A 26,055-nucleotide genomic window follows, 5' to 3' on the forward strand; every position below is an offset into this window, starting at 1 on the left:
TCCTCCGGTTAACGGAGGACCCCGCGTTCCCTCCCCATTCCCGCTGGAAGCAGGGCAGGAGCAGGCAGCCGGCACTGCCTGCCACGGCGCTGCGCTCCAGCTGCTGCCGATGGAGACTCCCGTGTGCGCAGCTGGGCTTGATTAGGAATTAACATCTCCCCCCCCAGCCCCTGCAGAAGCCTTTTAACCCGCGGGAGGGCCAGGTCGCGCCCCTCACCGTCGCGGGGCGGCGGGGCCGGCTTTGCGCGGGCGCGGCCAGCTCTGGGCTTGGTTAGGGGGGGCTCGCTGCCTCCCGCCCGCCTCCCGCCCGCTCCCTGCGCCGCCCGCCGCCACTTCGGCGGCTCCTCCGAGCAGCGCCGCGGCTCCGCGCCGCCGCTGCGGGCGATGTTCGCGGGCAGGCAGCGGCACCGCGGCAGCGCGGGGGGCAGGTGAACTCCGGGGAAGGATGCCCGGCGCCGCCGCGATCGTCCTTCTGCTGCAGCTCTTGCCCAAGGCGCACGGGCAGGTTTTCGCAGGTGAGTGCCGCGCCGCCGCGCAGGCTGACCGGCTCCCCGCCCGCGGCCCCGGGTGCGGCAGCGATCCTTGCCCCCGGTCTTGCGGGGAGCCCCCGGGGCGGCAGGGCGGTATGAGAGCGCCTCGGGAAGGCGGCGGGGAAATGAGCGGTCGCCCTGGGAGTTGGTCCCCGGAGCCTGGGGGCTTCTGTTGCTGACCCCACAGGGCTGCGGGCAGCGGAGGGTGGGGGGCCCGGTCCGCGGGATGTTGGTGCGGTTGGAGGTGACAGCAGCGCCTTTGTGCTTGGATTGACCACCGCTGAGCCCTTTTTGCGGTGAAGAGGCTTTCCGAGGCAGAGTCAGCTCCCTAGGATGGGCAGCGCGGAGGAGCCGCTGCCTCTCTCCCCCAGCCAGGCGAAGGGGCTCGGGGCCGCTTTCCCAAGTTCAGCGGCAGCTTTTTCTCCCCTTGTGTCTCGCAGCTCAAGTAACTTTCTCGGTGGGCTCAGCTACTTGGACCGGCCCCTTCCCAGCTGGCACTTTCTCTGTCACTCTATTGAGGAATACTCTGCTCTCCTGGCATGTGGACAGTAATAGTAGCCAGCTATTTTCACTCTCCTAGGAGTTTCTTTAGGCATAGGTTGAATTACTTGAAGATAACAGGTGCTTATAGAGCTCGTTTTCTCCTTTCGTGCTGTTTTGTACCAAAGATATGCGTTGTCTTGTTTTTTGTTGCTTGGCTTTTGTAATACGACAGTAATTTTCTCACTGCAGTTTTTCCTTTACATGCAAAAACTAGTTGTAACTTTCTTTTCTCCTGACTTCATGTAATAAGCTTTAAAAGTTATTACTTTTTTAATTTAAATCAATTTTTTTTCACATATACCTATATTTAAGACAAATAACAATTCCCTGTCCAGCATTGCGAAGCATAGGGATAAATCTCAGTGCTTGTGGCTCGGGCATGTTGGAGGTTGGAAACTAAGTTTAGATGCTCTCAAACAGCAAAAGATTTTTCTTAATTAAGACTGAGACAGCTCAAATGACTTCGTCTTGCTTCTTTAAGACGGAAATAGTGCCGAGAGTCCTGGATGCCGGGCAGCCGTAGCTCCTTTAACCCCCATTGGGTCCAGCCTGGCTCTAAAGCCAGCGGGCATGCGAAGGGCTCCGGGAGGCTCAGCTCGGTGAAGTAGCTGTTGTCATCAATCCTGCCCGGTGTGGCACCCCCTTGGTATCTTGTCTACATTGCTAGGCAACTGCACAGATCCCCAGATTTATTAGAAAGGCTGGGAAGTCTAACCTAGTTCGATAGCTGCTTCGTTGAGTAAGCAATATGCGGAGCTATGTTTTTTCTTTCTTCCAACTGTATGTTCATGTTCTTGACATTTGTCGCACCAGTTGAGGTTAGCTCTTTGCCTTTTGATGACTCATTTACCCAGATGCTTAGAAAGAAGAGTGTCCTGTGAAAATGTCAAACTTTAGGGGAGTAAACCCCACTTTCCATTGTTATTGCCCTCAGGTGCAGTATGAGCTGTTTGAGCTAAACACATGCACATTGAAGGATTGGTAAGATGTTGTCATTATTTATATATAGCCATGAAATATTCTGTTTGAATCATCTATTCAAGTGGGAATAGTGACCGCGAGGTTTTCTAATCCTCCTTGTTGCCTCCTACCCCCTATTTGAGCGTGCTGTTTACCATTCAGAGAAGAGCTCATTTGAAAAAATGATGTTTTCTGAGCTGCTCTTATTGACTATGAAAGAAAGTTTGCACCTCTTAGACTGTATTGACTGGCGTGAAGTGTCGTGGTCTGGTCTCTGCCCATAGAGCTGATATTTTTATGGTTAAAAGCAAAGTTTTCAGATGCGCGTTGTCTGCATCTTTTCAATGAAGTTTGGAGACTCGTTTGGAGGCACCGGTGCCTTTTCGCATCTTCCATCAGGTGGTGCTGTCCCCATAACTATTAGGATGCAAATAGCTCCCGTCTGATTCTTTTTCAAAGCCTAATGCGTTTATTCAGCAGCCTTTTGTTAAACATCCCGAAAAATCACTGTGCGAGAAGTTGGCTGAGTTTTCGGATCTATTTTCTTTCATGGTAGTGAGGTAAGAAGTAAGAAAGACACAAGTCAAGACAACGTGGTATTCTATTCCGACCCAGCTTGCACAGCTGCTGCTGCTGCTTCGTATTATCCGCGGCATATAAAATTAGGAATACTACAAAGTGACAGCAGAACGCCAATGGCTTTGTTCAGGATTACCTGGTTTCACACTGAGGGAGCTGGTTAAAGGTTATTTCTTTGTGATTTCTGTACTGCTCGATTTCTAACTCTCCTCCCCAGCAATTACTTTCCGTTGCCTGCAGTCGCTGTATTTATTTGTAACTGGAGATATGCTTTAGAGGTTCTACACTTTTTGTTGGCTTTAGGGTCAGCTACTAATCTAATTCCTCCACTATCCCATAGAAGAGACAGAAATAACACCAGGTAGCTCTAGCAATTGCCAGTTCTACCAAGGTTTCATAAACTAAGGAACTTAGCTTATGCGGAAGTTCTTTTCCCTTAAAGCACACGTGCATTTTTTCTCCCCCCTCCAAATAGGTGGGATATTCTTGCAGTTGCTGTCTGCTTTGCTGCTCTCTGGTTTGTGTGTGTTTTTAGCACAACAGAGCGGAGAATAGAGAGATTAAAGTCATGTGCAGCTGTGAGAAAGCATTCGGGGGAAAGTAGGACAGTGGGTTTACATTTGGTCTGTTCACCTGAGCACTGGCTTGCTTTGACACTTGGTTTTCTTCTGATGCCAGTGTTGGCTTCATACCCCCCCCCCCCCCCCCCCCGTACTGCTCCTAGTTTCACTGTGGATGCTCCTGGGTGTTTAGACATGTAGCTGGCTGCTTTCAAGTAGAGCTGCCACATCTCAAAGTTGCGGCAACCACTAGCTTGTTACACACGGTTTGTCTAGGGAAGAAAGAAGATGAAAGGGGAGCAGGCGGGGAGGGAATTTTTGGGGGAAGGTGAATTAATTTTCTTGGAGTTTATTTACTCGCAGATTTTGCTGTCAGTAAATTGGCTATGAAAAACGGGATCTCCCTGAGCAAGCTACTCTGTGTGGCAACTGCTAACAATGCAGCCATTTAACTCAATAATCACTTTTCGCTCCCTCTGGGGAGCTGTTAGCACTACAATACAACTTTATTTTTCACTCCTGGCTGGCTTGATTTGTTTTCTAACACATAAACAATTAATATTAAAAAGGTGATATTGTGAAACTGCCTGTTTCCACAGTGGCAAGGAAAGGTCACTGTGTGTATAAAGGCATTTGTAACTCTGAATGATAATCTCTTCTCTCTGCAGTTCAGAGCCCTGTTTTTACCTTCCACCCTTCTGAAAGTCCCTCAGCTCTGCTTTCCCTGTTTAATTGTCCTATGTTAGTCTGTTATGCTCTCTGTGCAGGCCCATATGCTCTGGCTTTCATTTATATTATGGGAATGATTTGGGACAGTTATTGCAGAATATTATAGTATTTCTTTTTAGAAGGCACCATCATCTGTTACCATGGAAACCTAAATAGTGGCAAAGATGTAGGTCTGAGGCTTTGAACCACAAAAGATAGGGACATGGGTTGGTTCTCATAGGAACAATTACTTTTGTACATAAAATCCAGTTAAGTGGAGAGCAGAAAGGGAAATAAATTGATCTGTTGAGCACTGTGCTGACAATCCTCCTTTTGAATAGCATTCAGCATAGAAGGATCAGTGTCTCTCTGATTCTCCTTCTGTATGCGTATGGGGTTTCTTAAAGCTCATTATTTATTGTAATAGTTGTTTTATGCCTCTGGTAATTTTCATTATAATTTTATAAATGAGGTAAATGTGTATTGGCAGGTTTTATTCTTTGCTTGAATGGAAAGTGCTGAATGCAGAGGTGTGCAACATTAGCACTGGAGCTCAAATATTTTGGCACTGAGCAAATTTGTGACTGATTTAATATAGCCCTAATAAAAAAATAAAGGCAGAAGTAATCTAAAACCCACCTGCCAAAATCTGCTTGAGGTGTATATGGGTTTGCTCACTGATGTGAGCAATAAGAGTGATGGTACTTATCTCGTTTGCCATAGAAATACTGAAGCCTAGTTAACATTCATAAAAACTCTTATGATGTTTGGGTGATGAGCAGCCGAAGTGTGTGCAAGTATTGCTATATAAAGCCTCTGTCCTTTGGAGATTTCTTAATTTTGTATGGAAACTGCTTCAGTCTATTTCCTCAGTGTCTGGTAACGCATAGATAAAACATGTAATGAAGCTTCTAAAATGTGCTTGGAGGTATGTTCGTAGATGAGGTTTTTCTGGCAGATATTCTGAACAGCAGCAGCATCTAGAGGTCACCTGCTATTGTAAACTGAGCCAAGCTGTAGCCCAGATTTCCTGCTGCAGTGCAAGAAACCTCCTGTGTTTCCCATTGCCCCAGTACCACAAATCATGGCTTGTGAGTTGACATTTATTGACTCTGTGGTGTCATTCTTGCAAAACAATATGCTGGACTTCTTATATTTCTTGAACTTTTCATGGAGTGGTATTGGCTTACTTAAAGCCAAAGAGTCACTTTTTTTTACTGGTACCACTCCTAGTTCTCTAAGGAAACGTAAGGGAACGTAGGGATAGGACAAGGGGGAATGGCTTCAACCTGCCAGAGGGGAGACTGAGATGAGCTCTCAGGCAGAAGCTCTTCCCTGTGAGGGTGCTGAGGCGCTGGCACAGGGTGCCCAGAGAAGCTGTGGCTGCCCCATCCCTGGCAGTGCTCAAGGCCAGGTTGGACACAGGGGCTTGGAGCAAGCTGCTCCAGTGGAAGGGGTCCCTGCCCGTGGCAGGGGTTGGAGCTGGATGAGCTTTAAGGTCTCCTCCAGCACAAACCAGGCTGGGATTTCTAGGATTCTGGTTTTCCTTCTGATGGTGTTCTCCTGCTGTGCTGTTTAGCACTACCCAGGTATAATTTCATTTGGATGATATTCTTTTTTTTTTTTTTTCTGTGGGAAATCCTTACTCATCTCGACCTACCACATTCCTAGTCCTGTATTGCCTTTTACTTTTGAATACCACTTGTCTCCCACCACTCTGCTCTTTCCAGGCAGACTCAGAGGACAGAGCAACTCTACATATGCCAAAGCAGCCACACAAAGAAGGTGACTGCTGTTCATGGCATTGATAAGAACTTCTTTCAAACTGGCCCTGGCTGTACACTTGTAATTACAAAACAAGCATTTGCTTCTAGTGTTCATTACTGCAAGCTCTAAAGATCATATATCTTCATGGTAGAGGAGGCAATTACTATGTCTTAATCAGACTATATATCATTTAATCAGACACACTTGTTTTTTAATATCCGATAAATACATCCCATCTATCTTAGCATGGTTCAGAGATGTCGGATGCTTTGCAAGCTAGATGATAGGGCACTGAGTGTCCCAGAAGAAAATGCTACAAAGTCAGTTAAAGAAAACAAGGACCTTTGAAGAAAGAAGACTCCAAGTATTGTTTAGTGCTATAGTTAAAGCTGATGTAGTTCTGGGGAGTGCAATATCCACTTGTGAGCAGCGCTGGTAAACAGGGCAAGAAACCCCAGGAAGGGTGAACCAATGTAGTGCTTGGTCTCCTCTTTGTTTCTTCTTTTAACTAGTGCTTGTAAATCAACCCAAGGCCAGGAGCTTGTTTTCTTCCTTTCTTCAGAGAGATCTCTCTGTGACTGTGGGCTTGGGAATTCAAGCCAACTTGGTGAGTTCTGCTGTGTTTGACGTGGTGCAGCTCATATAGTTAAGAATGATTGAGCTGCTTATGAATTTTGGGAAGATGGGACCTGGCTCTTGTGCCTTAGTGTTTTTGAGCTCATCCTGCAGAAGGGCTGTGGGGTTTGACAGCCGATGATGATGTGTGGGCACAGATCAGTGCTGCAGCCTGAGCAACCTGTAGTTATGCAAACCTCTATACAGCTGTGCTGCTTCCTTTGTGGTGGCAATGCTCAAAGTAACCTATATCTCATGTTTTGTTAGCTGAAACATCTTCAGAGCCAATGTAACAGAGGAAGCGGATTTTTACTACGTTTATTTTTTCCATATACAACCCTTGTCAATCTCAGCTTCATTCCTGGGTAATGACTGTTAAATCACTGGGAAGCAGCTCTTGGCTGCTAATTCAACTGTGCATTGAGCAGAAGAGGGCTGCTTCAATACTTGTCCTCTGTGATGTTGTAAAGAGCAACAACATAAAGGGTGTTACAACTTAAGCCATGGTTTATCTATTTTTTCATTGTGGGGGGGGTCAATCCTTCTCTCTTTGTATTTGAAGAAAGCATCGTTACCTCCTGCTTAAGCAGAAGTGGGGCTTTGTGCTGTACTAGGGATGATCTAGAAATGTGCTTTTGAATTCAGTACTGCTGAATTTGTTCCTGTTACTGGAATGACCTTAATCTGTGTGTCTGTGTGAATCTTCATTCCCTTAGTATCAGCTCAAAACTCAGCCCCTCAGTAATGGAGGGGGAGAGGCCAAAATAAGCAAAGACATTTGTGTGAAATGTGCTTTCAGGTTCTTTATTTACTGAAACAAGCACAGGGGTGAGAGTGGTCTTGGAGCTAAATTCTGTTTATTTGAAAAGATACTGAAGTTGGTAAAACCATCCCCTGGCAGAAAGCATGTGACACGGTTGTGACCAACTGGTAGAAGTAGGGCACAAAGGTGAAGCAGGGGTGTGAGAAGGGAGTTAAAGCAATTTGGCTGCTATATAGGTGGGTCTTCCTTCCTTTAGAAACACACTTACTGGAATTGCAGCAATACTTGCTGGATAAGCAGAAGAGCACTTCTGTCAGCAAGATAGGAAGCTGCTACACTTGATGGTTCATTTCTCCAGAATAGGGATTTTCTGTCAATGTACACCCATTTATGTGCTAGCAGCATCTCTAGGTGTGAATTCAGTGCTTTAATAGAAACAGTTGTTGATGAAAGTGCTAGTGTAATGCCTTTCTTCCACAGTCAGTTGTTTCTTGGCAAGATATTTCACGTTTTGATACTTTTTTAGAGGTGTGTGACTGTAAGAAGTGTGATTTAAACAAAAACCCAACCAAGCAAAACCTTCGAACCAACCCAGCCCTCGCCACAACAAACCAAGCAGTTCCACGCTTGGCTGCACTGGGTTGGTGTCTCTCTCTTTTCAGTTCCTGAGGAGTGAAAAGCACAGATACAAACATTCACAAGCTGCTTCTAGTGTTTTCCATGCAGCTCCACCTCTTTGCAAGAGGTGTGTGTGTACCTGTGTTTCTGTTCTAGCAGGGGACCTGCTTTCGCCAGCCTTTAGGTTGGGCGTGTATGTAAGCTTATATTCACTCTCATCCTCGACCTGATGGGCAATTGTCAGCCTGTAACTATATCATCTTTCCTAGTGAGCATCTTTAATAGAAAGTCCTTTTTTCCCCTCTTTATTGTTTATTAAACCTGAAGTGGTTGCTTTATTGTATAGTAACTTCGAAACATCTGAGGAGCCAACTGTGCTAAGTGCTTCAGAGGCACAAATGACTCATTTTTGTACCCCGAAGATCATTTTTATCTTGCAGTTGTATGAGAGAGAAATAGCAGAAGAAAGGAGAGCAGCATCACAGCCAAGCAGCAAGGGTGGCAGCTGACAAGATGCTGGTGTGTTTGGGTGGGGGGTTAGTTACAGGGAAGGTGGTATGATGAGATTATAGCAGTAGGAAGAGGAAGGGAGCAAGTAAGAAAAGAAACATGAAAGGTAAAAGGAGCCTGACAGGATAGAAAGAGTGAGAGAGCTGACATGAAATAGAGCTCAGAAACTGGCTGCTGTTCCTGATGCTTGCAGGCTGGGAGGATGGCTGGCACTGCCTTCAGATTGTCGTCTCCCTTCTCACAAGTTAACTGTCAACCAAAGTTATTGCTGGAGAGCTCAGGACTGCAAATTTTGGTCCTTAGGTGGAAACATGGGCTGCTGTGCTGAGGTGTTACTGTCAGCCCTTAATTTCATAATGATGTTTTCTCAAACTGGTTGCTTACATCTCTTCACAAACCAAACTGATATGGATATTTTGCATTTACTAGCAGCCCATTCAAGGTTTGCTTGGAGAAGTATGAGCTTTAAGTTAAACTTGCCATTTGCTAATACTTTAAGGGCCTAAGACACGATCGAAGTAGTTTTCTCTGTTGTTACTCTAGCTCAAATGATATATCAGAGATTTGTTCCTGTGTTCACACTACAGTTCCGCATTGTTTATTTCAGTAATGAAGAAGAACAAGGGTGCAAAAGGAGAAGACTTTGATACATTTGCCCTCTGAAAAACAAGATCATCATCCCTGTCTGTACCAGAGCAGCTCAACATTTCTTCCCTGTGAGGGTGCTGAGGCGCTGGCACAGGGTGCCCAGAGAAGCTGTGGCTGCCCCATCCCTGGCAGTGCTCAAGGCCAGGTTGGACACAGGGGCTTGGGGCAAGCTGCTCCAGTGGAAGGTGTCCCTGCCCATGGCAGGGATTGGAGCTGGATGAGGTTCAAGGTACCTTCCAGCACAAACCATCCTATGATTAGGATAGCAACTATGTCTGGGTACTTTAGTGCACTGCTGGGCTTGGTGTGGAGCCTATGCCAGCAGCCCAGATGTGATGTGCAGTTTTGTGCAGTAGCCAAACACAAATGTCTGGAAGTTGTTGCGTTCATCAGCAGCCTAAAACCAATTGCTCACCTTTGATCCTTTCCTTCAAAAAACTGTATTTTCAACTTCAGTGTAAGTCTGCAGCAGACCTTTCGTTGCATTGCTGGCTCTGGCTAAACAGGATGTCATCTTGTTAAATTTGACTTTCAGATTGGTGGCTTCCAGCTCTCAGTGCTCCTGTGGTCTGGCTGTTGGTTGTCAGCCCCGACTTACTCCCTTTAGGGCAAATGGATCTCAGAGATGCCCCACAGTGTCCTGCCTGAAAAAGGCAGGTGAGGAGATAGTGATGGCTGGGTTCTTTGCCAGCAATCAGACAGTTCTTTCATGTTACTCCTGCGTGAGAGGGGTATATGTAGTTACTGCCAGGGCTGCTGCTGAGTGTTTGGATGCTGCCTACTTGAACTGGGCCCGCTGTTTAATTTCAGTGGGAGAAGGAAGAAAAAAAATTGATTTCATTAAATCCAGGACCAGTTGAAAAGATTCCACAAATGCGATCTGAAAATCGATTTGTAGGAAAATAGCTGTTCTAAACCAAGCAGTTCCCCTGCAGTTCTTGAGATTCAAGCCTTCCAGCATGAACTGGGGCAAAAAAAAAAATCCATAGAATCTAGGATAAAATAATAGGTTTCAATAAATTCTGCAGGGAGTCTGATATGTGGGCATTTTAAAGGGGTTTCTACTATGAAACTGGTGGTAACACCCTTCCAGCTTCCTGAATAAATGAGTTTTGCCAGCAATAGGGTCTCTTAGGCAAACAGTCGATGTGTTTTTATGATTAAAAACGGGGAGATGGTGTATGTACTAACAGATACCAGCACGTGATAGCAGTAATCAGGGAAGTGGGAAGCTTGGAAATAAACAAACATGCTGCCTCTGCTGGCACAGGAATAACCCTGGAGACTGCCAAGGCCAGAGCCTGTAAAAATAAGAAAGTATAATTAATTGTCCTTAAATGAACCTACCAAGCAAAAATAACCCTTTAAAAGTAAACTCCCGTCTTTGCATCTTTTATTATAGAGCTGTTCCACATACCAAAGTTTCTAATGTGCTTATTAACATTTCTGTGCATGCTTGGTGTAAAGAATTAGCACACAGAGCATAGCTGCATTGGACAGCTGGTTTACTCTTGCACCTTGATGCTTTCCTAGCAATAATACAAAAATGAGTTCCCCAAATGGCTGAGAAGTAACGTTTTGGAGCAAAGTCTTGGTGGTGTTTAGGGTCACTTGGCACTTGCCTATATTAAATCACTCCCTTTTTAAGAGGCTTTCTCTTCCTTCCAGTGCTTCCTTATACGTGTTGTCCTGGGTTTACCAGTAGCTGTTTCGCTCCTTCTTAGTAACTGGTGCAAGCTCTGTGTTGATGTGAAGAGCATGGGTAGAAAGCAGAAAAGAGCTATTTCCCCGCACCTTCCCCCAATGCTTTGTGCTAATGAGCTTTTGTTACTAAAATAATGCTGAATAAATGAGAGTTTCATTGGAAGACGTACTGAACTTCCTTGTGCCATTCAGTATAACTCCCAGTGGTTACTGACCTGAGTGTGACTTGCAGGTGTTTGGTACCCTGAGCATGCAGTAAACAGCAAAAGCATTATCAATACACGACCCAAGTCTGGAGCGTGTTCTGCTTGCCAAGTGTAATTCATGTCAGAATTTCCAAGGAGAATATAGAATAAGTGCTTGGATCATATAATTAAGCTGTAACATGCTTCCTCATTGTGTAAGGGTTGGCAGAAAGCTTATTCCTCAGGATCAGACTTCAGATACAATTCCTATCAAAATTCAGGAGAAATTCAGAAGTAATTCTTTTGTAAGTTATTTTCGTAGCGAAGGTGAACTTTAAAATCCTGCAAATTGGAGAAATAATGCTGGGATTAAGAATCCCAGGCAGAAATTTAGCACCAGTCTTGGGGAAGTATTGCGATATAGATCCAGGGTAAATAGATACAAAGTTATTTTGAGTGGATGAGAGAAATCTGGGAGTGATTAATGCTGAGATTTTGAGAGGGCTGACAATTGACAGCATATTTGCATGCAACTGAATATGAATTTGAGAAGAGGCAAGTACACCAAAGGCAGAATATGCCACCTGCTGTGTATGTGGTTTAAAGAAGTGTGTGTCTGGGATTTTTTTCCTGTCTGGAATATTCCCCTCAGCCCTGGAGATCTTATTCCTGAGAGTGACAAAGTATTGAGGGTACCTACAAGTGACGGCAGCTTCTTCACTTTTGAACAAAGATTTGCAATCCCTAAATACATTCAGCTTCTGGAGCTGTAACTGAGAATGGAGCTGTGAAAGGGAGAGCACCTCGGAGGAAAGGAAGGGCAAGAAGGCAGAATTACTTGATGTGTACCAAGAGTAACAGAATGAGATTAAAACAAGAGAATAATTTACTTTGAGCACTAGGAAAATCTTATTGCACATCCATGAGATTGTGGAACTATGTCCCAAAGGAAACGGTGGAAACTGCTGAAAGAGTCATTTTAATTTAGACAGGACAAAATAATTGACTACCTTGTGTAGATAGGGGAAAAAAAGGTACTGTATTCTGTGAGAAAACAAGTAATCCACTGCAGGCTTTTTGTCTCAAAATCTCTTATAGTGGTGCTGGAGAGGGAACAGAGGAGGAGGTACAGCGAGGAAAAAGACAGAATACTGTATTTAGCATATAGTAAGTGTGAGTGCTATTAACACATACTAATGCTTCTCAACTGTGTTTTTAATTCATCTGATTATCTGTTGCAGATCTGTTAAATAGCAGCAGCATTATGGTGAAGTTAAGATTGGATGATTGCCTCATGTCCCCTTCCAAATTCCTCCCACTCTCTCCACCCAAATCTGTATTCAGGCTTGATCTAACCTGGGGGCAAATAGGGAACATGGCATTTCAAAAAACAAAACAAAACCCCAGAGCCCCCCAAGTAAAACAAAACTCCAGCTATAAGTGCCATGTATGACACGTAGGTGCTAAAAAAGTACATAATGTGTGAGTTGGAGAGAGGGGGAATGTTAAGAAAGTGATGTCTTCTGCAGAAAAGCTCCTGAATGATGCTGGGTAAGGTTGTTTAAGTGAGGTGAGCACTAGCTGTTGCCCCAGGAGGGCCTGAGTTGAGGCCCTGGATGTAACATCCTGAAGGGCTTTAGAAGTACTATCTGCAGCTGAAATTAGTGCTGCTGTGTTTCCCATGTGTGGTATTGACAGAGATTCCCAAGGGCCCTGAAAATCTCTGTGTGCTTCAAATGTGGAACATAGGAGTTAGCATGGGTATCCTTCCTTCATCTCTTTGGGTCCCTACATTGGGAAGGATTGGATGCGGTGCTGTGAGGTGGGTTGGGGAGTGTATATCTGTTTGTAGAAGGATCATAGATTCTATAGCTGGAGACAAATCTGAAAGGAAATTATTAATGCTCCCTGTGGAGATCAGTTTGCATAACGTGCAGTAAATAATGCATGGGGCCATGGAGCTAGTGATAAGAATAAAACCAAATATTGCATAGCTGTTCATTCAGTAAGTACCATCCGCCTCCTGCATAGAACAACAAAAGGTCCTGTGGCAGAAAGAAAGTATGTGACCAGGTAATATTTTGTAAGTCAAATCTATACAAGTTTTTGTGGACAGCCTTCTGCTGGGACACTTAATACCTGCCAGAAGGCTTGATTTTTATTGCCATTAATAACATTACTTTTTCTTCCCTTTGTGACAGGCAAGCCCATCACCAGTCAGAGCTGGAGAATAGGTTTGGGGCTTCTCTTTTTGGCTGCATGAGTATCCTTGTGGGGGTTTTTGTCTGCTGCTTTGCAGCCACAAGCTGGTCTGTGTGTAACTGTGCAGTACCCTGCCTCTTTTGCTGTACACTGTCACCCCAGAATTGAGAAAGTAGTAAAAGCAGAAGTTTGGATACTTTGGAAGAGTGAACTGTGCAAACAGCTCCTGTGTAGGGCAATCATGGCGAGTTGAGAGGATCTGTATTATGGCTTAGGGTTGACCTGCGGGCAGACAGTTGGACTACAATGAAGTGGGATTTGAGGCTTCATGATTGTTTATGAATGTGTTTACTAGGCGATGCCTCCTGATGCACTCCTCTTGTTTGAATCAAGCCAGCATCATGTATGCAATTAAGGTCACCCTGTGCTTTGCTCATTTTAACTGTAATATTAGAAAGCTGGGTGGGGCAACCAGTGCTGCTGCAATTAAATTGCATAACTGATTATTTGAATCCCATTAAAGAAGAAAGGAGGTGAGGAAACAGACTGCTTTTTATCAGTCAACACGAGGGAATTCATGTCTGTTGAAAATTAACTTCAATTCTATTGTTCTCGGTATTTACTGCAGTGTTAAAGAGAGAGAACGAGTTTCTTAGAAACTTTCTCCATTATACCCTCAGGCTTCCAATTCATTTTCCTTACTTCAAGCTGTATATAGTGGCCATTCATTCCTCCCATGTGTTAATGCAATGCCCATCAGTCTTATGCTGTAGGAATTTACTGTGGCACCACAGCAGGTGTGTGTGCCTGTGTGCTCAGATACATATGCTTAATAAATATGCAGATGAGTTCCTGTTCTGAGGCCATAAAGGTGAATAGTTTTGTTTAGGAATCCTCTCTAAATTGTTCTCTTGACTGTAACAATTCTGTGCTATGAAGAGTAAAAATGTAAGAGAAAAACGGGAACTAAAAGTGTTTTAGCAGAGGTTTTTCTAGGTGGATTTTGTTATTTTTTTGTCTCACAATTTGAATGTTACATGTGTTTGATAGAGGGAAGACAGCATTGTGGTGTCTTTATGCCATACTGTTGCAACAAGAAGGGAAGCCCTAGCAATGGGGGTTTTCTAGTGTTATTGGGCTGCCATCAGCTCGTGGGTTTTGTTTTCCCAAGGCTGGTACTTGAGCTCGTTCCAACCAGCCATGAGTGTATCAGTGGCCTGTCAGCTGCTGCTGCGACTTAAAGCATCTTCTGCTGAGAATGCACACCAAAGATCTTGAAATCTCTAGAAAATCATACGTAGCATGACCAGTAGGACCAGGGCAGTGACTGTCCCCCTGTACTGGGAGCTGGTGAGGACGCATCTCGAATCCTGTGTTCAGCTCTGGGCCCCTCACTACAAGAGAGGCATTGAGGGGCTGGAGCAGGGCCAGAGAAGGAATGGAGCTGGTGCAGGGCCTGGAGCCCAAGTGTGATGGGGAACGGCTGAGGGACCTGGGGGGTTCAGTCTGGAGAAGGCTCAGGGGGGACCTGATCGCTCCCTACAACTGCCTGACAGGAGGATGGAGCCAGGAGGGGCTGGGCTCTGCTCCCAAGGAACAAGGGAATGGGACAAGAGGAACCGGCCTCAAGCTGCACCAGGGCAGGTTTAGATGGAGCTGAGGAACAATTCTCAGTTCTGGATTTCCGAAGGGCCAACTTTGGCCTCTTCAGTCAACTGCTAAGGGAAGTCTCATGGGAAAGTGTACTAGGCGGTAAAGGGGCTCAAGATAGTTGGTTAGCATTCAAGGACCGCTTCTTCCAAGCTCAGGATCGGAGCGTCCCAATGAGTAGGAAGTCAAGTAAGGGATCTAGGAGACCGGCGTGGTTAAACAAGGAGCTGCTGGGCAAACTCAAGTGGAAAAGGAGAATCTATGGATTATGGAAGGAGGGGCTGGCTGCTTGGGAGGAATATAGGACAGTTGTTAGAGGATGTAGGGAGGCAATTAGGACAGCTAAGGCCTCCTTGGAACTCAATCTTGCTAGTCGGGTTAAAGACAATAGAAAGGGCTTCTTCAAATACATAGCAAATAAAACTAAAACAAGAGGCAATATAGGCCCACTGCTGAACGAAGTGGGTGCCCTGGAGACAGAGGATATAAAGAAGGCAGAGGTGCTGAATGCCTTCTTTGCCTCTGTCTTTACTCCTGCAGACTCTCCCCGAGGGCCCTGGATTTCTATAGCCCCAGAAGGAGTCAGGACAAAGGAGGAGTTTGCTTTGGTAGATGAGGATTGGGTTAGGGATCAGCTGTGCAATCTGGACATCTGTAAATCGATGGGTCCGGATGGAATGCACCCACGGGTGCTGAGGGAGCTGGCGGAGGTCATTGCTAGGCCACTCTCCATCATCTTTGGTAAGTCGTGGGAAACGGGCGAGGTGCCTGAGGATTGGCGGATGGCAAAGGTCACACCAATCTATAAGAAGGGCAAGAAGGAGGACCCGGGTAATTATAGACCGGTCAGCCTTACCTCCATCCCTGGAAAGGTGATGGAACAACTTATTCTTGACTCCATCACTAGGCATATCAAGGATGAGGGGGTCATTAAGAACAGCCAACATGGTTTTATGAGGGGGAAGTCATGTATGACCAACCTTATAGCCTTCTATGAGGAAGTGACTAGGTGGAGGGATGATGGTAGAGCGGTAGATGTAGTTTTTCTTGATTTCAGTAAGGCATTTGATACTGTCTCCCACAGCATCCTCATAGATAAGCTAAGGAAGTGTGGGCTTGATGATCAAGTAGTGAGGTGGATCGAGAACTGGTTGAAAGGAAGAAGGCAGAGAGTTGTGGTCAATGGCGCAGAATCTAGCTGAGGTCTGTGACTAGTGGAGTCCCTCAGGGGTCGGTGCTGGGACCGGTGCTGTTTAATATTTTCATCAATGACCTGGATGAGGGAACTGAGTGCACCCTCAGCAAGTTTGCTGATGACACAAAACTGGGAGGAGTGGCTGACACACCAGAGGACTGTGCTGCCATTCAGCGAGACCTGGACAGGCTGGAGAGTTGGGCGGGGAGAAACTTGATGAAATTCAACAAGGGCAAGTGTAGAGTCTTGCATCTGGGGAAGAACAACCCCATGGACCAGTACAGGTTGGGGGGTGACCTGCTGGAAAGTAGCGAAGGGGAAAGGGACCTGGGGGTCCTGGTGGATAGGAGGATGACCATGAGCCAGCAATGTGCTCTTGCGGCCAAGAAGGCAAATGGCATCTTAGGGTGCGTTAGAAAGGAAGTGGTTAGTAGGTCAAGAGAGGTTCTCCTCCCCCTCTACTCAGCCTTGGTGAGGCCGCATCTGGAATATTGCGTCCAGTTCTGGGCCCCTCTGTTCAAGAAGGACAGGGAATTGCTTGAAGGAGTCCAGCGCAGAGCCACAAAGATGATGAAGGGAGTGGAACATCTCCCTTATGAGGAGAGGCTGAGGGAGCTGGGTCTCTTTAGCTTGGAGAAGAGGAGACTGAGGGGTGACCTCATCAATGTTTACAAATATGTAAAGGGTAGGTGTCAGGATGATGGAGCTAGGCTTTTTTCAGTGATATCCAGTGATAGGACAAGGGGCAATGGGTGTAAACTGGAACATAGGAAGTTCCACGTTAACATCAGGAAGAACTTCTTTACTGTAAGAGTGACAGAGCACTGGAACAGGTTGCCCAGGGGGGTTGTGGAGTCTCCTACACTGGAGATATTCAAGGCCCGCCTGGACAAGTTCCTGCGTGATGTACTGTAGGTTACCCTGCTCTTGCAGGGGGGTTGGACTAGATGATCTTTTGAGGTCCCTTCCAACCCTTGGGATTCTGTGATTCTGTGTAATTCCTGCCCCAAAGGGTGCTCTGGCATTGGAACAGGCTGCCCAGGGCAGTGCTGGAGTCACCGTCTCTAGAGGGATTTAAAAGACATAGATGTAGTTGTGGCACCTGGGGACATGGGTTATTGGTGGCCTTGGTAGTGCTGGGATAAATGTTGGACTTGATGATCTTAAAGGTCTTTTCCAACCTAAATAATTCTGTGTCATAGAAGCAGATCGTGGAAGGTCACAAAAATCTGGGAGAAGCATGGTGAATGAATTTGCTTTTTACTTCAGGGACTTAGATTTCATTGGCATCTAGTTTACCTGGGAAGGAAAGGATGATGTTCTTCAGGATATCTGCCTGTGTCAGAAGATGCCTTAGTTAATTGGTCAGAAATAGAATGCACTTACCGCTTTTCTTTTATGGAAACTTGGGACAAAACAGAAGCCAGGAAACTTGAACTACAGTTTATTGATTGTACATGCCCATAGGATGCAGTAATGAAATAACACAAGGTAATGGAAGTGGGAATCACATATTCAAGCTGATATTTATGTAGGACTTAACCTTGACTCTTTCTGCTCCCTTCCTTCCACTTAATGCTTTAAAAAGAAAGTAAATACAGATGAATTATTTGTTGTATTGAATATTGTTCCCCAGGATACCTCTCTTCAGATAAAACTGATTCCAAAGATCTTCAGGAGAAGGAAAATGTTTACATTGCCATTTTATAGCGAGGCAAATTGAGTGCAAGAACATTATCTGTAATATATGTATAATTACACAAGTGAAATGACTGAAAGTGTATTCCAAGATGAACATGAGTCGAAGTCTTCCCTTCACCTAGTACTTTATGATGCTTCACTGTTAATTAATTCTTATAGAAGTGTATTGCAGCCCTCTGCACTCTCTCTGCTCCTGGTTTTCTCAGAGCACCAAATTGCTCTGACTCACTGCACTTGCATTTTGCAATCTCCCAGGTGAAAATGAAACCGTGCCCTTTTTAGCTAACTTGAGCTTTCCTTGCTGACAAACCAGCCTATTGAATGTTGTACTGAAATCATGCAAATTGTGTGAGAAGCATAATACTTTTTATACTCACAGGAATTTCTGTATTGTGAGATACTCTCAATTGTAGGGAATAGATGAATATTTTTTTAATGTATTCAGATTAGGCATTTGGGATTTGGAGGCTCAGGTCTTCTGTTCCAAGCTCTGTCCCTGTCTTATTTTATAAGCCTTGGCAAGTTATTTTTTCCATGTCTCTATTAAGTGTATTGTAAATGATATATATGCTTCTTTTCTATCTCATAGGAGTCTGGGGAAGCTTAATTAGCACTTGTGAAATCCTTCAAGATCTCCTGATGAAAGGCAATACAAGTGCAGTGTGTTTTCAGGCTCGCTCCCTCTAACTCCTGGTACTATCAAATTATACCCTCTCTAGAAGGTTTGATGAGATCTTGACTGTCATCCATGAACACGCATTGAATGAAATCAATAGAGCTACTTACTTTTTACCTTCTGAAAGTTTCTTAGGATCAGTAAGTGGTGCACAGCTCTTCCACGCAGGAAGAGATACCAGTTCTCTACTCACCAGTTGAAACGAGAACTGGTGGTTCCGCCACTGTTGGAAAAAACACCTGTCAGAACTCTTATTCTGAGGCTTGTGTCTTCCAGAATTTGTTGTAGATTGTGACAGTTTCGTATCGTTAAGCTCATCTGCCCCTGTTGCCTTCTGTAACCAAAGTGTAGATGTCAGAGTTAGACACGGAACTGTGCTTTTGTTGTAGAGACGTGTGTGCAAGAGAGGCAATATAAACCATTATTTATCTTAGGGATTTGGGAGATGGTGGTTGTAATTACCTTTGGGGAGCCCCTTTAGGTTAGGGATTGTGCACAACCTTTCTAACAAAAGTCGAAGGGGTTTCTGCATGATATAGATGATCTTTCTCCCCCGGATTGAGTTTTGCCCTTACTCGGGCAAAAGTGAACTCCTGTAAGTGAGCCCCTGCCCCAAGCGCATGCCCACGTGTCTGCTCATCCTCCTTTTCTCCTTGCAGCTGGTAAACAGGCCTGTGTGTTGGGCTAGTGCCTGAACGAGCAGTGGAGCCCGTTGATTTAGCAAAGTGGGTGATGCCTGGGGGTGTCTCCATCATAAATAGATTCAGGACCTTGCTCTTTCGGGCATTGCTCTGTGGCAGGTGACAGATGAATTGTGGCAGGGCAGACATTGATTTTCCCCACAGCAGACAAGTTTTCTTTTAAAGAAAGATGGCATAATAGTAAATACACAAATGCTGGGAAGTGAAAGGGGTTTGTTTTTTCATTTGAGCTGTTGTTCAGAATTGATTTTGAGATGCAACCATCTTTTATATTTGTGACTGATTTATGTCTGTGTTGTAGTAGAGAAAGTTAAATGCATTTCTTTTGTGTGTTGGGGGCACTTATAAAGTGAACAGTGACATTGCCTCTACCTTACAATGGCCTAAAATGCTACTTTTCACCTTCTTGGTCTGTGGTTGCTCAAGTCTAGGTAAAGGGATAGGTAGCTGTTAAGTTAAATGGTATTGATATTGGAATTGAATTTCAGAATGGTTGAGATGGGACCTCTGGAGATGGTTTAGTCCAGGCCCCTGCTCAACGCCTCCAGCAGGTTGCTCAGAGCAGGGCCCAGGTGGGTTTTGAATCTGTGTAAAGATGGACAAGATGGGATCTGTGCAAAGAGGCCTTTCTGTGCGACCTTTCCCAGCGCTTGACCACCTTCACAGTAGAAAAGCTTTCTATTTCTATGTTTAAATGGAGTTTCTTGTATTTTAATTCATCCCCTTTCCCTCCTGCTGTTTCACTGGGTGCCACTGAGTAGGGTCTGGCTCAGTCTTCTTTATTCCTTCCCATCAGGTGTTTATGGACACTGGTAAGATCCCCATGACCCTTCCTGAGGCTTTCCCAGCCTCTCCTTTTATGTTGGATGCTCCAATCCCTTAATGCTAGATTTGCATCAGTACATCCGTGTCTGTCCTGTACTAGTTGTGTATATGTGCGCACGCGCATGTTTTAACTCTGCACGTATTGGCGTAACCCTAATGAAATAGCTGTTTTGGTATACACATTTTTGTGTATCTTCACAGACACACAAACCTAAATAGATTGGGATTTCATTTGGAGACAGCTGAGACATAGGACAGGATTTCCCAGGTGGTTCTTGTTTGATTAAATTTCAGTGTGTGCTTCATCAAATATTTGCTTTTGCTGAATAAATTGGTGTAGTATGTTAGCTCATCCTGATTTACTGTCTCAGCACTGTCCACTAGACACAGAAAGGTAATAATCAGTGTGTCAGTAGCTGTTATATTTTCATTTAAAGCAAATCATACTAATTCCATTTTGAGGCAATATACAAGAAGGGAGAGACACTTGTTGGTAAAATACTGATTTATCAGAATGTCTTGCTGGAAGCTGAGGCAATTTTATTTAAGGCATCTTGAGCAATGTATTTGGCTCTAGAAGTGCTGAAAAGCCTTCTAGTTCTTGGACCTCCTTAAAGGTGGGAGGTATCCTTGCTGTCGAGGTGGCTTAGCTTGGTAGAACTAAACTTAGAGTGTGTTTGAATTCTGTAAATTGGGAAAACAAAGTCAATTTATTCTCTCTGAAGGTGTGTTGAATGAGTTGGGGCTGTTCGTGGTTTAACTCATTCATTAACCTCTTGTTTCAGGAGTGGTACTACAGAGTGTAGTGTTGCATATTTGATACCTCCAAAATCCTTCTTCTGCCAGAACTGTATTTTAAACTTATTTTTGCATTTATTCACATCTTAAAATAGTATAGCAGTCTGGGGGGGGGGGGGGGGGGGAAGGGAGGGCTTCTTCAGTGATGGATTTAATCTTGACTAGCGACAACTCTGTGGAAGTAGGTTCCTGCCTTGTCTACCTGAATCCATCTCTGCTTAGTCTGGCCTATGGTTGTTGACTCTTGTGTGTGCCTTCCTGGCTGCACTGGTACTTCTAGTTCCCGTTACAGGATTGATAGTATTTGCTTCTCTGCCTGCTTGGACCAATCTCATTAAATTTAATGATTTGCAAAATATAACTTTGACTACCTGCTTGCTGTAGTCTGTAAAATGCAAGCACTGCAAGCAGTCTTGGAAACACGTTCGATAATGTTTTAAATGCGTGCATTAAACAGGGAAAGAGAAAGCTCCTCAGGGCAGTCCAAGCCTCTGTTCTAAGCTCCTGCTGCTTTGGTAAGGAAAGACATAGGTGTTTATGTAGCCTTGTATGTGTAGCACAAGGTCAGTAACGTGATGAGTTTTGTTATTATTCTTTGAATCAGCTGATTGCCAAGGTTGTACAGGCTCCTCTCTGGCTTTGGAGAGGGTTTGGTTAGTATCTGAATGCTCACAGGGTAACAGCCACCACCAGACCAGAATTGGCCTCAGTAGTGTCTTTAACAGACATGAGCCTTCTCAAATCATGGAATGGTTAAAGTTGGAAGGGACCTTGAAGCTAATCTAGTTCCAACCCCCTGCCATGGGCAGGGACCCCTCCCACTAGACCATGTTGCTCCAAGCCCCATCCAACCCTGAACACTTCCAGGGATGGGGCATTCCTGATGATGGATCCTGGTCAGGATTGAAGATCTGTTTGCTAAGACCCTCTCAGCTGCTAATGCTGTCTCTTGCTCACAGCCATCAGCTCTTGGAGAATGCTGGGGGTGTAAGAGCCAAAGCTCTGCCTGGGACACCAGCAGTGCAGATGTGTCAAATACAACCTCCACCAGTACCCCTGCCCAGTGAGGTGCTGAAATCTCAGTAGGATAGTATTCTTGAAAACTAAACACTGAACAGGAGCTGTGGCACCAGCTAATTACAGAAGCTTGTCTTCTCATAAGTTGGTGTTTCAGGTTTCTAGTTGCAAAACCCTTAAGATGCTTTTTCTGTCATTTTAATGGGGAATCAGAGGCGCATGGCTGTGTTTAATGTCACTATTGTAATTTCCCACCACTGAATTTTTAACTACATATATTTTAAAATTGACTTAGATTAAGTACATCCCTCTTAGAATGAGGGGCTTTTGACAAGGCTATGCAGTGGCAGGACAAGGGGGAATGTTCATGAAGAACTGCAGGCAGTGGGAAGGACTCATCTCGGAGAAGATCATTGAGGACTGCCTCCTGTGGGAGGGAGCCCACACTGGAGCAAGGGAAGAGTGTGAGGAGTCCTCCTCTGGGGAGGAAGGAGTGGCAGAGACAAGAGTGTGGTGAACTGCCCACAGCCATCATTTCCTGTCCCCGTGCACTGCTCAGGGGAAACAGGTAGAGAACTTGGGTGAAAAGTTAAGCCCAGAAGAAAGGAGGGGTGTGAGGAAGGTGTGCTTAAGGTTGGTTTTATTTCTCATTACCCTACTCCAGTTTGATTAGTATATATTAAACTAACTAAATATAAACTAACTATAATACTAACTAAATACTAACTAACTATATATTAAACTAAACTAATGTATATTAAATTAACTTCCCCAAGCTGAGGCTGCTCTGCCCATGACAGTAACTGGTGAGGAATCTCCCTGTCCTTATCATGTATTTTCTCTTCAATGTCCACTTGAAGAGGGGTTGATGGAGCAGCTTTGTGGGGCACCTGGTGTTCAGCCAGAGCCAACCCACCACAATAAACCCGAACCCTTATGAAGGGGATGGGAATGCAGGAAAAACCTGTGGCAGTTGTCACTGTGCTCCTAGAGTGCTGCTTAATTTTTAGGTTGGAAACTCACAAGTTTTATAATATTGGAGACTGAAATTGAGTTTGTTTTACTGATGAGAAAACTCTTGATCGGTGCTCAACAAATCCTTGCTGAGGAGATTTCTTTAGCAGAGAACGTGCAAGCGTTTACCTTGACTTCAGAACAGAACATTACTTTGCACTGAGCAATTAAAATCCTGATTTTTTTTTCTTTTTTTTTTTTTTTTTTTTAACTTGCAGGCATTAAAAGCAAGGAAGCTTGTGTCAGTTTCGAAATTCCTTTCTCCCGGTGCTGTTTTGCACACAGATAAAGCCTTACACATACAGCTGACTACTTCTTTTTTCTCCAGCACCTTCTTCCAAATCTCTTAAAATGTCTTTGCTTGCCTGTGGATATCGGCACACTGTTGCTTGTCAGAATTACTAAGGGGTGTCTGTTCGCGTGTGCAGAAGTGCTCAGAATCTGACAGCAAGTGAAGTGCTTTTGTGAAGCCTCTGCTGGCTTTGGGAACCTGATGAGCTTTGAAATGAAATTTTGTCATGTTTCTCTTCCCCATCTGTATCCCATCCCTGCCATGGGTACTGTAGTGAAAAGCGCTAAGTTTTCTGTGGTGAAATGAATAATGTGGTGAAAAGTGCTAAGGTGAAAGAAGGAGCATTTGGATTAGATCTTAGGCAGGAGTTGTTCCCTGTGAGGGTGCTGAGGCGCTGGCACAGGGTGCCCAGAGAAGCTGTGGCTGCCCCATCCCTGGCAGTGCTCAAGGCCAGGTTGGACACCAGGGCTTGGAGCAAGCTGCTCCAGTGGAAGGGGTCCCTGGCCATGGCAGGGGTTGGAACCAGATGAGCTTTAAGGTCCCTTCAACATGAACCAGGCTGGGATTCTATGAAGTTGTAAATTTTGTCCCAAATCAGAGGTTGACTTAGATGATACTCGTGGGGTTTCCCTTTTAATTAAAGGATATTAATCTCCACAAAACCTCTCCCTCACAAGCTAGTGATTGCTGCTGAGCAGAGCTGTGGCCTTCTGCAAGTAAGGTCTTTTATCGTCTCAAAATAAGAAACTGTGTGTAAAAGTGTTTGGGGTTGATTTTATAACCTTCTCCCCCCACCCCCGTCTTTGAGAGTTTAAAGCTTAATGCAGCCGCTTGCAAGTCAGTCTGGACTCTTTATTTAGGCTCATAAGCAGGATTTTCTGTACCTTCATTTTGCAACTGCAAATATTCTAGAGGGTTTGTTTGTGAATATACATCTATGCACACAGTCCAATGAAGAAGAGGGTACAGAGGCTTCTGGGGAGGTCTTGAAGAGAGTTCCTTTAATTCTAACAAAGCTGAAGAACTGATTAGCAATCCTCTAAGTAAACACTGAGTTATCTTGAATTTCTTTGCTATTAATTATTAAAGGTAAATTACAGTGCTAAAAAATAGTCTTTGGAAAGATTGTAATTTACATACACGGGTTTAAGTGTCTTTTCGGTTATGGTAATTTCCACCAAAGGGAGAAGGATGCTAAAGAAAAGGCAGAAGGGGGGGAGAGATGGTAGATTAATTTTTAGATTGAAAAAATATCTGTATTTCTGATGATGGGAGCTCTCATTGATGCCAGTCATGTAAAACAGAAGCAGCTGAATTTTGGATGTGACTTCACCCATGTTAGAGGCATTGAGGCATTCTTTGAATTCATTTGAAGGTTTGGGTATTAACTGGGCAGCTGTGCTCAAGGGTCTGCTTCAAAGCCCATCAAAATATGTAGGAAAGCCCCCATTGACTTGCTGGAGCTGACCCACAACCATTCCCTGCTTGCGGCTTTGTTGAAACAGACAAGTCCCAGCAACTTTTAGGCCATCTTTCTTTTAGTGTTCCTCTCTTGTGAGCATATCATCTCTGTTTGCAGAACTTTGACAGGATTATTGCCAACAGCTCAGCTGACAGACCGAGTGCTTCTAGGAGGAGAAGGTGCTTGGTTCAAGTACCAGTAGGGACAGAGACCTTATGCTGCTCTGATTGAGAATCCTCATGCTCTGTCAACATTTGGTGGTTCTACTTCCCATCTGTTGGAATATTGCACTTCTCGGAAAAGCAAACATATTCTCTTCCCTCGTTTCAATATTGGGCTGTGAGAGAATGGTGGTGATTACTGCTTCATATCAAGTGCCTTAAAGGCATCTAACTGTTGCTGGGGTTTTTAAATGCCAACTTGTTTTTCTGCTTGGATAATGTGTGCATGCAACTGCTCTGTAACATATGCAGATGAAGGCCCTGACTAACTGTGAGGTTTTGGGAGTAGCTTGGCCCAGTATTAAAAGGATTAATCATATATGTGAAGTTATGCATGTAGCTTCACTTTTGCCAAACACAAAGCTTATCTGGCACCTACAGTATCATATTTGGGCTGATGTCCAAAAATCAAAACTGGTCAGTGATGATTGCTAGCGCCTCTGGCAAGGCACCAATTATCCCATTCTGTTTCCATCCCTCTGTGCACATGTCAATAAATAATCAGTCACCCATCATCCTAGTCAACTCTCTGTGATTAAGCATGTGTGGCCTGAAAGCTTCTAAACTGTGTTTGCAAACATCTGAATGCCTTTACTCATTTATATTCTTTTGAGTGGTTAAAATACCTATTGAGGCCTTAAGTTGTTTGATTATACTATGGAAAATCAGTTACACATTTCATGGACTGATCCATATTGACACAGAATACCGCTGCACTGTATTAACTGTGTAATAGCACTAGGAAAGTGCCTCAGAAATGAAAAACAGGATGCTGTGCTGCAAGGAACTGGATTTCTGTCTGGTTTAGAGCTGTTCAACTTTGAAAGTGGTGCAAAGTGACTTTGTAGTTGTCCTTGTTTGCGAGAAGATTTCTAATAAGCTGTTGTGCATGTAAATTATGCATCCTCAAGACTGAGATAAATCCACAATTAAAAGAATTACTTTATAAACAGTAGATACAATTAGTAGTAAATACAGTTGAATGATTTGTTGTAACTGGGGTGGTTTTAGTGGTAGTGAAGGCACCGCATTCCCATCATTGCCTGTAGAAGTTGTCCCTGCCTGTGGCTGGGCTTTGGAACTGGATGAGCTTTAATGTCCCTTCCAACCCAAACCAGTCTGGGGTTCTCCAGCCCACAGCCATGCTGTGCTTGAAAATAGTGATCACTTTGCTCCCTATCAGACCTGCAGCAAACAGCGCTCAGTTAGTTCCTGGGTTCATAAGAGAGCAGCTCTGGCTGTGTGACTCAAAACAAAGGTGGTATTTGAGTTACTCCATGTGCATGCTCTGTACTGCAGGAAAAAAGCAGCTGTAGAGAAAACTGTGGTATCTACGGACCCCTTGGTGCTGCTAGTGTGTTCACTGCTGTCAATATCATGTTATGATGTGAAGTATCTTTAATTTTGATGGCATTTTTTCCTTAGAGTGTTCAAGAGCAGATGTCCTTTTAGCTCAGGAGGTATCATGCAGATATTGGAAGAGCTGCTGGAATAAGAGGCTGCAGCTTTGTAGGCAGAGTATGAAATTTGCCAGAGGCACAATTTGATGTTAAATGTAAATGCAGGACTGCAGATGGCATCCTCAGGTTTTCAGCATGTGAATTCAAGCTG

General features: G+C 44.5%; 1 protein-coding gene across 1 annotated transcript in view; it reads left to right on the forward strand.

Moving 5' to 3' along the window:
• The first annotated feature begins 258 nt into the window (after window positions 1-258).
• Window positions 259-26,055, forward strand: part of PTPRT (protein tyrosine phosphatase receptor type T) — a 475,914-nt gene continuing 450,117 nt past the window's right edge. The window contains exon 1 of the mRNA XM_065691506.1: window positions 259-515. Coding sequence (XP_065547578.1) covers window positions 446-515 — 70 coding nt within the window. The 5' untranslated portion in view covers window positions 259-445. The remainder of the gene's footprint in view (window positions 516-26,055) is intronic.

The sequence above is a fragment of the Lathamus discolor genome, chromosome 11 (assembly GCF_037157495.1).
Source record: "Lathamus discolor isolate bLatDis1 chromosome 11, bLatDis1.hap1, whole genome shotgun sequence".
Lineage (NCBI taxonomy): Eukaryota > Metazoa > Chordata > Aves > Psittaciformes > Psittacidae > Lathamus > Lathamus discolor.